This window comes from Xiphophorus hellerii, chromosome 24 (assembly GCF_003331165.1).
Source record: "Xiphophorus hellerii strain 12219 chromosome 24, Xiphophorus_hellerii-4.1, whole genome shotgun sequence".
Classification (NCBI taxonomy): domain Eukaryota; kingdom Metazoa; phylum Chordata; class Actinopteri; order Cyprinodontiformes; family Poeciliidae; genus Xiphophorus; species Xiphophorus hellerii.
In genome coordinates, this window is record NC_045695.1 from 9,050,022 (window position 1) to 9,063,499 (window position 13,478).

The 13,478-nt window shown below is 37.3% G+C and overlaps 1 protein-coding gene across 2 annotated transcripts in view; it reads right to left on the bottom strand.

Annotated features, from left to right (window-relative positions):
• Positions 1–13,478, bottom strand: part of LOC116716085 (interleukin-1 receptor accessory protein-like 1) — a 216,519-nt gene that overhangs the window by 86,195 nt on the left and 116,846 nt on the right. For both annotated transcript variants that reach the window (XM_032556868.1, XM_032556867.1), the window contains exon 6: positions 4,387–4,461. In XM_032556868.1, the coding sequence (XP_032412759.1) occupies positions 4,387–4,461 (75 nt within the window). The remainder of the gene's footprint in view (positions 1–4,386; positions 4,462–13,478) is intronic.

Consider the following 13,478-nt stretch of genomic DNA (forward strand, 5'->3'; position numbering starts at 1 on the left):
AAGAGGTTCATTTTTGCAATGTAAATGCAATTGTCTCACTACATATGTACAGGAACATGGGTCATTCTGGACAAGGTCAGTATTAGCTCTCAAATAACGATGCTCAAAAGTTGAGAAAACAAGAGAGTACCTAAAACTTAAATGTCGAGTGACGCATCCCTGACCTTCAGTTCATACTTGCCATTTTTCCCGAAGATTTGTGGATGAGCTGCTGCCTGTCGTTGACTAAAAACTACAAATTCACTCCCTAGTCCCCGGGGACTTCCAAAAAATCATTGTGAGAAACAAAGCAAATCACCAGCCGAGGTACAAAAAGACAAAGTGATTTTGGGGGAAAGCGAATAGATTAAATCTATTTAATTACTTAGACACAAAACAACCCATGAGATGCATGAATATCACGGCTTGATGGTGCAGAACAATACCCGAAGGAGGTGTTGCTTAAATTTAGAAACAGATTTAGGAAGAATTTCGCACATGAAGCGACTGTCACCTCGTTTCGTTTCTGGAGTGAATGCAGAAAATCTACTGCAGTGTCATGTATCAGGGGGACGAAGTGCTACAATCCAGGGAAGGATGCAATCAAAATTGCAGAGGAATTTCTAGGTATAGTACGGATAAGATAATTCATTCTCAGATAAATAGACAGACTGATGATTAGTTCTGCACAGAAAACAGTGATTGCAAATCAATTTTGTCAGAAAGAGCAGCGTAGTAAAGGCGACCGAGATATGCTGAACGATCTAAGTTCCAAACGTCGTCTATTGGATTCGTTCGACAGGGGAAAATACCACAAACCTACACACATTAAGAAATTAATCACCCTGCTGTCAGAGTGTTCAGAGATTACAAATCATACACATTAGTGGTGTTGTGGGAGCCGACTCGCTCTGCAGCAAGTCTGCAGTCAATTATTGTGCATGTGCACAAGACAGAAAGAAAGCAGCAAAGTGTCGGGCCGAATTACAGACTCCAACTGTATCTGATTGGTCCCACTGAGAAAGCGGAGGAAAGATCACCCACCAAGGGCTGAGCAGAACATTTACACAACATGTTTTAATCATGCGTTTTAAATTTGATCAATTAGAAGTGAGAGGAAACGTGAAGGAGGGCAGGGATGAACGGTGTGCGCTGATTAATTGCCCACTAGCAGATCCATTCCTCTGTTCTATTCTTCCAAAATACCTCTCAATGTTTGCCTTTCTTGTCTCCCACTTTATTTTCTTCTCCCGTCTAATTAGCTGACATTTGGGCTTTCAGATTTCATGGAGGGGAGAATGTTAACATGCTGCACAGAACTCCAATAAACCAGAAAGCATTCAGTGGGATCAGGGTTCCAACACATCTTCAAGAAAACATTCAAGACTTTTCAGAGACTCCACTTCCCAGAGTTTTAGTATTTTAGTGTTGATGTCTGACACTAACATGCTAAAAAAGGTGCTTAAAGTTTACTTTGAAACTTTGGCAGCTACTGTGGCTGAATGTAGCAACAACAGAAACTTGAGTGAATTAAAGAAGTACAGATACAAGGAAGGAAGATAAAAGTGTGGAAGTTAAAAGAAGAAATAAAAGACAAATGGAAAATATAATGACAATAATATTATAAATATCAATGATCATTTTGGACCAAAGCCAACAGTAATAACATTTCAAACACAGCATTTAGTGCCTCAGCTTTTTTTAAATGTAATTTACCTTTGGTATCAATAAAGTATTTTTGAAATTGAAATTAACTGAATTAACTTCTCAACAGCATCTGTAGAACTGGACATTCCCCACAGTTGAAGCTTAAATTAGAAAAATTAGTCAAAAACTGAAAGAGTTGGGAACTTCATTTAGCCATATGTTATCTACAATTAAGTGATTTCTCAAAATATTAGCAGTTTTTTGTTTCTTTTTTGCACCTTTACAGTACACCCCTCACATTTTTGTAAATATTTTAGTAAGTATTTTCATGGAACAACACTTTACAAAGTAAAATAGTCAGTGTACAGCATGAATAGCAGTGTAAAATGCTGTCCCCTCAAAATACCTCAACACACAGTCACTAATGTCTAAGCCACTGGGAACCAAACTGAGCAGGCCCCTAACTGAAAAACCATTTTTCCCTCCCTGGTGTCATATGACTCAGTGCTGCAGAGTCTCAGGTGTGAACGGAGAGCAGGTGTGTTAAATGTGCTATCACTCTCACATGCTCTCATACTGGTCACAGGGAGTTCAACATGGCACCTCATGGCAAAGAAGACAGAAAAAAAAAGACTTTCCAACAAATCAACATGTCTGTCTTCTTTTCCCATGAAAAGATGTGAGGGGTGTACTCACTTTTGTGATAATCTATATAAAAATTTGACCATGTTTGGACAGGAGGAAATCCATTTCCACTGAATTCTTGTTGAGTGTAATAAAAAGCACCAAATAACCAGAACATAGACTTCTGACTGGAACCAAACAGACAGAAAATCATCAATTCTAGACATAAACACACAAAAAAAATCCAAATGAATGAGCAAATTTAATAGACTGAGGTGAATAAAAAACAACAACAAAAAAAGGCAGGGGTAAAACATCAACATATGTCTTTTATGTATTATAGCCTGTTATCACAGCTATCAGGTAATGGGGTTTGAAAATCCCCCCATCATCCCTCTATGAAAACTTCATGAGATGAAAACAGCCAGAAAGGCTTTTATCCATCATCACTTAAAAGCCACAATGATTTGCGCCTATTTTCTGATTGCCACCTTTTACCTCCACAAGCCCGTTGTGTTCATAGCCCGTGACAAATTTACTTCAAAGGAAGCCTCCATCATGACCCATTTTCCCATCCGGCAACAGCTGTGCTTCTGTCCAATACGGCACAAAGCTCGGATTCCCCCATGAGCCAGCCGCTGGATGGAAACTGGTGAGGCAAACGACGAGCGCATACTGGAGAACCGAGACCGCCACATGAGGAAGTACGTGAGGTAATCGCTTGAAATATTGCTCATATGATCAGCTTGATGTTTACATGAAGAGACTATGTATTCGCTTATTCCAGTCCAGAAAACACAACCCCCATGTACAAAAGCAGCCAAAACACAAAAGAAGGAGGTACAAATTGAACAGAGAGAAGGAACACTGAAGGACAGGGCAGCAGATATTTTTCTTACATGCACTGAATCACTGCTTTTCATAATAAGATGTGATCCATGACTCATGCTGCTTCTTCTCCCACCTCTCCTGCAGAACACTCAAGGTCCATTCACAAAAGAGTGACAAAGTAAAGCACACTAATTGAAAACCTTCAACTGAGCTCTGCGTGGTTACTTCCAGTCAAATCTTTGCAGCTCTGCAAGAAAACCCGAGCTTCATAAATTACAAAATGAGGTAAGTGTAGCTGTGACAGCTCAAAGAAAGCCTTGGTTTCAAAACAATTAAAAGTTCACTCCCTCCACTGCGCTGGGTTGGAAGCAATAATGTCCAACATATGGAGCTGAGGAAGGAGGTTGGTAAAAACCAGCAGGAAGTGATGCAGTTACAGTGCCATGCAAAATTATTCACACCAATTGAACCTTTCAGATTTACAATTACAAACTTCAATGTATTCTATCGAGATTTTATGTGATAGATCAACACGAAGTAATAAATAATTGTGAAGTTGAATACTTTGGCGTATATTTCACAAACAGAAATTTGAAAATCGTGGCATGTGTTTCTTTTTCTATTAAAATGGATGAAGCTCTGATGGATGAAGATGATTTCTGATGATTCATTTTCAAATCTTGCCACAGACTTTTGCTCGTATGTAGTGCTGAACTATGACTAAGCCGTGTTCCTTGATCTTCATGGTAGTTTCACAAATGTTTTCTAATCACATCATTTCAGAATTATGTGACTTTGATCTTGGATTTTATTTTGGGGTATTCATGTAAAAAGACAGTTTTTAGAGTTTTATTTGATTTTGAAAACTATTAACACATTTTTTCAGCATCACAACAGGATTTTTTTTGTCAATCAAATGTGAATCCCAGTAAAATACGCTGACATTTTGGTTTATAATGTGACAAAATGTGAAAAAGGGTTGAGAATAAATTTGCACAGCAGTATAACTGCATAATACAGAAATGCCCATTACTATTTTAAGCACACCAAAGAAACAAAAAAGCAAAATAGCACTATATGTTAGGAATCACTTAAGCAAAAACTTGATACAAGCAAGTCCCCCAAACTTTGCACAGAAGAACGCAAATCTCTCAAAACGAAGCCGCAAGTAAGTAGAACGAAAACTACTTTGGGAGAACTTTCCTTTGTGATGAACAGGCGTTTGCCACCAGACAGACAACGCAAGCTCCAGCGACAAACAAAAAGCAGGCAATCACTGTGGGGGAATGCAACATGTTTCCTTACCTAGTGCCATCTCTATGATGCTCATTTGGCTCTCTGAGGGAAACAGGATTTTTGGCGCCTGGTCTGTCACGGGAGCTGTGAAAAGGCAAGCAGAATGGAGCACACATTAAAAAATCCTCTTCGTTCTCCCCCAGTGGACTGTAGGAGTATGATTTATTCATTAAAGACCACATTAAGGCCTGCATTAAAACGAGAACAAATAAAATATTATATTTAAACAGTGGAAGGACAAAAGGGGATAAATTACAAGGATTCTGAATTAGCAATTCAAAGCGTTAAACATCAAAGTCCAAAGCAGCAGCAGCACTACTCAGCACTAATCCAATTCTCTCCTTGTGTAAGTGATGATGCTATGGCCTGGACTTGGATGCAATACAAATGAAGTGGGATTTACATTGTCTTAGTGTCTTTGACTGAAAACATTTGGTGAAGATGTGGCTTTATAACTAATAACTAATAAAAACTCCAGAGAAGTTAAGAAGTGGATCGCAGCTGCTTTAAGACATTTCCCTTTCAAATGCACACACTAATTAGAGAGCTGCTGAGAAACTAAACGGGCACTTAGCTTGCGAAAAGCAGAGAGAATGTTGTTGTTTAAACTTGGACTGTGTTGCCTGTATGATAGTTATGTAGTTTTTAATTGCAGCATCAGTAGAATACCACTAGATTTCAGTTTTTTTCAATTTTGCAAGGACACCTAACTACGATTTTAATGTTTCTGAATCCATCTTTTAAGCTGATCTAGCGTTCCTATTCCCGCGGTTGATGCTCACATACCTTCAGACACACACTGAAAGTTTGAAACCATCCATGCCTTAACATCCTCCAAACAAACTAGAAGAGCCTTCAGAGGAGTCACAGATTTAGGTTTCAGTGGCACATGAATCTGCAAGTCATCTGCGTAACAATGAAATGAGATGCCATGTTTGTTTTAAAAGTGGTGCCCATATGAAATATAGATTAAGAAAAACACTGAACCATGGTTAAATCCCTGGGACAACCCACAAGAAAGTGAGATTGAAGAAGAAGATGTATCCCCCAATCTGATAGAAGAGGTTCTGTTGGATCGCTACGTTTTAAACCTTTCCAGTACCTTTCATGACAACACAGTTGTCCATACAAAACACAGAGATTATATGAATAACAGTATCAAAGCTAGTACTCAGGTATGCTAGTATTAACTTTTACTCCCCAATCAGTAAAAGTTAAAAAGTCATTTAAATCACTGAAGCCATTTTGATCTAGAAAAATCTGGAGTTGAAGAGAACAGAAAGTTGAACATGCTTTAAAAACTAGAAGATATGCATAAAGCATAAAGCATAGACAGACAAAATGTGGTTTGTTCCCCTTTGAAACAAAACTTTTAAATCACATTGTTACCTGTAACCAAAGCAAAAAAAACCCTCCAAGACATATATTAGCAATAGCAAATGAAAAATACACCCCTTTGAAATGAAGGGTTTCAGGGTCTAGTACAATTTTCATAAACGTTGCTGGTCTAAATGTATTTTTCCGTAGTAAATGATGACATGGTAGAATCTGAGTGTGGAAAACAGAGTAATTTAGCCAGAACCAGGTTTATTTTCATACAGCAGTGGAAATAGAGAAATAGGAGCAACCTCAAGTTTGAGTCCCAACATTATACTCTGGCTGGCAAATAAATGAATTCAATATTTGAATGTCAATAATTTATAAGCACATAAATAATTTTATGTTAAATGAATTAAAATGTACTAATTCTGAGTAAAATTATAAATAAATATGAGCATTCATTCAATTATTTTACCAAACAGTTTAAACTACAACTGTGACGCACTGATTAGACATCAATATCTGATTGGTTAGTCTGCATAGCAAGTCAGCTTCAGGCCAAATATATTGAACAAAGCAGCATTAGCTGAGAGTGGAAATCAATTTAAGATCCACCAAAACATTTATTTTTTTCATTTGGGACCCCGTTCCCAGCTTCGGGGTTTCATCGTCTCTGGACAAGAGAAATTTTCCGAACCCAAGTTAAAACAGTGTGTCATCACATTTGCTCTGTCTATTCCGATTAAAACTGAGGAGAGGAAGGCCTCTCGTTGTTTTATAAGAACAGTCATGCCCTGAGACATATTACAAATACTCTGCAGAGCCTCCCTTCAATTCCAATACGGAGGCTAGATTGGATTTCCAGAGTTCGCTCCATGAGTTGAAGGTGAAATCCCAACCCTGGAAGGTAATCAAAGTTGTGGTGTTTTTTTTAACAAGCTCCGAGGGTTGCTTCTTGGCAGGCACGGCTTCATTTGGAAACTAAAGGTAACAAAGTAGGAGAAGGCTGTTTAACTCTAATAAAAATACTGCCCTTCATCCAAATCAAGGGCATGTGGCTGATGCGTTAGTCAGTTGGATCCCACCAAGCTGGAAGGCATGTAAACTCACATCCACACACGAGAGAGACAAATTCAAGACGCATTAGTGAAGCTGACTGGTCTGGTCTTCCACAACAAAACCAGAACGCTGTGGGTGGGGTTATTATGAGTAGGAGTGGGCAGGTTTCTCGCTGTGGGGGAGAGGGGGGCAGAGCACATCCAGTTTGACCTGCTCCCCAACGTGCAAACAGAATAATCACATTCAGACGCACACAATCCCACACACTGGAAAAGCCTGAAGTTGGTTGCTGCCTGAGAGAACATCTTTAAAGTGTCCCTCGCAGAGCCTGTGATCCACTCTCGCTGTGATCACATGATGATGGATGGAGGGATGGAGTAATGCAACAGAAAAAAGGGAGACCTTGTTCTCTCCCATTAACTCCGCCGTCACCTTTTCTCCCCGCGCCTGTCGATGTGCCGCTCGCCGTGTGTCTTTGTAGCTCTGTCTGTCTGGTTCAGTCGCCTCTCAGGGCTGAGATGGAAGGAAGATGAAATAGTGGGAGAGGAGGGAGGGAGGAAGGGAAAGGGTTGTGGTCCTCTGTTCACACCTCATTAAAGACCACTTCAGCAGACATAGATTAAGAGGGGAAAGCATATGTGTGTGTCTGTGAGCTCGAGATCATTAAAGAAACGATGCAGTGTACTCACTGCATATTTCCACTGCAGCAAATAAATGAAAGCCGTTTTCAAGCAACTTGAGAGGCAAACCTTGTTAGTCACAGATGATGCAGAGGAAAAATTTTTTCTCTCCTCCTCAAGCCAACCATGTTGGAGCTTCGACTATCAGAAATCTCTCTTTTTTTCCCCCAACTCAGAAGAATTGGGGGTTTTTGCTCATCATCCAGGTTCGCGTAGACTCAACAAGATGTTAGAAAAACGTTTGTCAGAAATTTTGCTCGATATAGCGTCACTCAGCACCTCTTTTTCAAGGCATCCCAAAGCTTCCTGACTGGATTGAGATTCGGTACAAAGCAGAACAGATCAGTGCCTTCCAGATGTTCACAAAGCATCTTCTTCTTACTTGGAGACGTATGAATATGAATAAGGTCGACTTGAATGAGGATGTTTACTCACCTTACTCCACTATTACACTCATAACATGCCATGTTGTAATGACCATGACCATTACTAGGTTAAAGTAACAAAAGTAGCTTTAGCTTGCATGTGAGGTAATATGCTTTTGTTTTGTAAAAACACTAATTTCTGCTCTAATGCTGTAAACATCTTTTATGTCCATAAAACATGTTAAAGAGAATTTAATAGTTCCATTCTAGATAAAATATAGGAGCTATTATGCTAACCGCTAAATAAAAAGAAAGCCTTTTTTTTTACAATAGTATTAATATTAAGTAAATTAAACACAATCACTAATTCATTTTATATTAGAAAAGTAATGTTTGTTTTTTATATAAGCTTTTTTATTCAAGAAAAATTGTGTAAGTTAAATTTAAAATTTTAGGAGAACTGAAGTTAGCTTAAATTATGTTTCTGAGAAGTTGTTTGGTGAGGTTGGATCCTTAATTAAAGCAAATTCTGGTAACAATCATTCTGAAATTTATTTAAAAAAATCTACTCAGACTAAGAAAAACACTTTTAACTTATCTGAACTTATTGCCTCGAGTTGTCAAGAGGTAGAATCGCACTACTGCAAACTCTCAACTCTACTCTGCAACATTTTTAAAGCACTTTTCTTTTTCAAACCTTACTGTTGCGAAAAACAAGACAAAAGTTTTTATTTTCACTTGCTGCTAGTACATTTTTGCACTCAGAGCAAATCTTTTTGTTTACCTCAAGTTGTCTCTCAAAAGAGTAGAACAAAGAATCAAGAAAACCTTCATAAAGTGTTCGTCAAAGGATAAATGAAAATCTGAAAGACTTTTTAAGCTATTGTCTTCACGGTGTTATGGAAATTCTTTTGTGAAGTTTTCAGCAGAAAATGTAAAAGCAAACATGCTTTGCTGGAAAACGTATTTGTTTTGTAACAAATATGAAGAATACTTCATATTAATCGCTTATCGACTTAAAAATTTGAAAATGGAACTATGCAGGGGTAGGAATAAATCATAACTCTAAAATGTTTTGAAAAAGCCAAATAAAAATATTTTTGTGTTTTATATTTGCAGAGTAGAATTTTTTAGTGGACAGAAACATTGATTTAGTGAACATCCTGGAGGCAGGGTTTCACAAAACAGTTTCCTCCTTTAGCGTTTTCTATTGGCTTCTTTGCAGTGAATGTAATTGAAGCAAGAAATTAGCCTTTTTTGTCTTTTGTGAGTTTTCATCCTGAATACAGGCATAATTTCACCATTTAAATGTGGGGAGGTTGCATCAATCCAGAGAGAAACTTGACTGAAGTACATCTTGCGCTGATCTTCCTTTACATGGTGTTGAAAAGTTGCAGGGCCACATGAACTCTGGTTTTGCATGATCACAATTCAAAACTTCCCACTTATTACTGTAAATAAACTACCTTTAAAATAATAGTTATGGGTCTGGCTAAGACCAAACACTTGAGCAGATACTTCACTTAAGGGAAAAGTTAGAAGTCTGAAATACAGGAGGAGTTTAAATGATTGTCTACAGACTGGCCTGAAGCTGAAAGGAACTTTATAGCCCTGCAGCTGTCAGGAGATGTTAGAGTTTTGGAAAAGAAACAGAGTTTCCTTACAGAAGAGATGAATGGATACTATCAAGGGGAAATGCCTTTGTGAACTGCTGGAGTTAACTACTTAGCACAGGAAACATCCTATATTTACTGTGTTGCATCTGGAAGTCCATAAAATTTTGAGAGGCAGTAAAGTACTTGCAAAGTATTATTGTGCACCTGTCTTTTTTCATGGCCTAATAAAAAGGTCAACCGTGTGGAAAATACAGCTGTAAATAGTTAATGTGACCTCAGCTAAGTCAGAAGTGCTTCCACTGCCGTACGGAAGCTGAAGACTTTTCCTTCAGCAAAAGCAGCTTCACACGTAGTAACAGCAGAACAAAGTTACCTCTTGTCTGGTAAACATGAATCTGTGAATGAGGAGGGTGTTGCTGCCGCGGATGTTTCTGTGTGGGAGTTTTTAATTTCATAGCTGTGGTAAAATGACTTTCAGCTGTTGCCCTGAAACATCTGCTTGAGGGCTGCAGGTGAAATGAAGCAAAGTCGGTATTAACACAGTCCCTGATAGAGTGGATACTGTTCTTCAGGCAGCTACACAGATTTGATTCCTTGCAGGTTAGGAACTAAAATAGACCTAACAGATGGGCTCTGTGTTGGGATGTTGCAACATGAACTATACAATCTATGGACTGTGCAGGAAGTGGAGATCAAGTGAACACTCTAGAAAAGAAATGTTTTCATGGTTGCATGAGCATGCATATATTTAAAATAAAACCGAAGTGTCTTTCAATTCACTATGCAATCTTATTGAGTCTTATATTATGAAACCAGTGAACCTCAAATAAATTCAACAGCATTTTCCTATTATTTGCTTTATTTTTTTAGCTGAAACCTCTAGTTAGCAGGTATATAAGTAAGCTGTAAGTAAGCTAATCGCTGCTTATAGCTACTCAACTGGACCACTCTTGAAATTATCCATGCTATCTCTTTAACACAAGTTCTGGTTAGGGTGTGTAGACTTTTTCAAGCCGCTTCACTACCTAGCAGTTGTGTGATTCAGGTATCCCTGCAGAGGAAATAGTCCTCTATAACCCGCTTCCATCTGCAATGAGCCAGTTATAATTCGTCTGTGCCAATTCTTTTCTTATCAGGGTGAATGTTTACTGCACTTTAAGTTTTCATCTGCGTCAGTTTCAAACACACATCTCATTATTACACACCCCAGTGTGAACCATACCCACCATTTTTAGTAATTATGTGGAGTGTCTTTCCACTGGAGAGTGTATTCGCCCCTGCTATTCCCAATGCCTGCACTTATGTGATTTATATGATTTCCCCAGAATATATTGCCCTATCCTGTGGGCCCTCTCATATTCAATTGTTTTGATGGATCTTCTGAAACAACACCCTTTTCAATAAGAAAATATCCTCTTATTATGTTCTGCTTCTGCAGTTTCTATATTTATATTTTTCAACAACTGTCCTCGGAGAGGCTTGCGTTGTCATTTCTACGTGGTTCATTTTTATCCAGCGGTTCATTTTATTTTTCGGCGCCTGCAAAAATCACAATTTGAGCTTGGAGAGTCCTCTCGAGCATCTGTGTTATTTTTAACAAGCAGTATACTGTTTCAGCTGAAAGATTTATCTATTATATTTTAAATATCTATCATCTGAAAGGTTGCAACTCAGCAAAACACACAGAGGTCCACTAACATTTCAAAAAATGTGTTGAAAAAAAACCAAGACAGAATTCGATAGGAATAGATACTAGATATGAGCGAAATATATCTGTAATAAAAGTCCAAACATGTTTTTTGGTGATATTAATGAAAAAGTTAGATGTAATGAGGCATAATTCTGATCACTGGTCAGGTGGGTTTCAGTTAGTAGAATTAGAACTAATAAAACAATAAATTTGTGAAGGTGTAAATATTTTATCACCCAAAATAAGTGGTACAGTAAAGATGTACTATAGAAACTTGAAAAATTTGTATTTGCTTATTGTTTGTTTCGTTTTAAATCAAAAAGATCAAAAAAGATCATTTTGCCAGAAGTGGGAAAAGCTGTAGGTCGTATTTGTGATGGCTGAAGAAAACAGTAACTTAATTCAATAGTAAATTTACAGATGTGAACAAAGAGTAAAATGATTTTCATTAGAAGTTCACACACAAAAAAAACTTTTGTAGTTGTATTATAGAAAATATGACTAAAAGAAAATATTAAATTATCGATTATGTTTTCTGATAAGCTAGCATTAGCACTGTGGCACAACTAGGAAATTATTAAAATTGCATTTTAAAATTCACTAGCCATTACTTCATGACAGCAGTAGAAAATAGCAATGAGCCTTCGAACCGCCATAAAAGATTTAAAACCGCAAAGTATAGGTATAACTTTATTACTGGAGCTACGTTCCTCTTTTATTTGAAAGCTGTGAAATGGTTTTACAAAAATGTTAAAAGGAATATCTCAACTATGGCTGTATATCTTGACATTACAAGAGTTTCAAACAAACCCATACAAGCAACTGTAGGTAAACAAATATGCCTTTGGGAAGCAACCTAGAAGCCTTCGAACCAGACTTTCCCAGATGTTACACATAGTTTGAACAGGAATGCGAGCTGAGAAAAACACAAATATCAGATTTGAAGGCGAGAAAGAAGATCTACTGGGTGCCATCAATGCAAAGATGCCTTTTAGGCATCATAGGATGTGTTTGAGTATAGACTCACAGCTGGGCTCACTGCATGATGGAGGCTGAAACAGAGTAGATGGGATTTTTAAAAACATGGACTTTTAGGTACAACTACAAGTAAAATCTTTTAAAGTGTCTGCAACGCTACAAATACAAACTCATTTTAACATGCACTACGCAAGTATGGGGGGAAAAAATACTTTAATCTCAATGAGGCATAATTGAAAAAATTCTGTAATGCTCTTCATGTAATTTTGAACTGCATAGCATTGCTATTAGCAAACAAAATCATAAAAGTATGCTCAAAACTGAAAGGTGTTTCAATATAAAATATAACAAAACAATATAAAAAGTGTTTAAACTGTTGACTTTATTTAATGCAAGTGAAAATGCAACATAGAACTAAACAGCTCTGCAACATGTGGTATACAAAAAAAGCTATTCTTGCATTAGCTTGGTGTAGAGTGCTGTAGTATTTATGAATTAAATTGTACTGTTAAAACTCTACTTAAAATTATATTAACTTTAATATTAACTTATAGGCATGTTTACATTATTTGCAACTCTGCTGGATGTCTGGCAATAAGAAAAGCTTGCTAGTCTTTGATGGGGTCAACAAAGTTTTATGGTCAAGCAACATGCTAAGTGTCCTTCAGCGTCACACATCAACACTTGGCTTCAAACTGACACAAAGGGCATCTGACCTTCACACAGAATGACAGGCAGCAGATAGGTTATCAGACTATCAAGATGATTAATGCTGTATCGATTAAATCAGTCATTTCCTCATGAATCACACCCACAGCTGGAAAAGTAAGGCGTAACTTGACAAAAGCTTTCTTAACTTTTGATGTTAATATTAAAATTATTCATCACAAATCCAAAACTTTTCTTTGTTCCATTTCCCATAATATCTGACCCATTCGAAGACGACAAAAAAGATTACTTAGAAGTGAAAATAAACTTTAAATAGCCTTAAGAAAGGCTCAGAAACAGTGAGGTGGCTTCTGCATTTGCTCTGCTAGAATCGAAACAGAAAACAGAAATAACACAAGGACATTTATGAAGGAGCTTAAATATATATAAAATATATATAAAACAGCATGATGAACTGTTAATGGGTCAAACAAGTACAATACCAAGAGGTTTTGTATTAAATGCATAAAACTGATTTCTCTTCCGCCAACACAAGCAATTCTTTATATACAACAGAGTCAAGGAAAATGAACTATTGACTCATAAACTTTCTGCCCATTTACTGAGTTTTCAGAAAGCTCTGCTTCATGTTTATCTTGGCTTTAAATCTCCATATTCGACAAGCAATACCTTTGTAATTATGAGTTATTTATTTTGAGCAAGGTTGACTATAAAGTACAAAGAA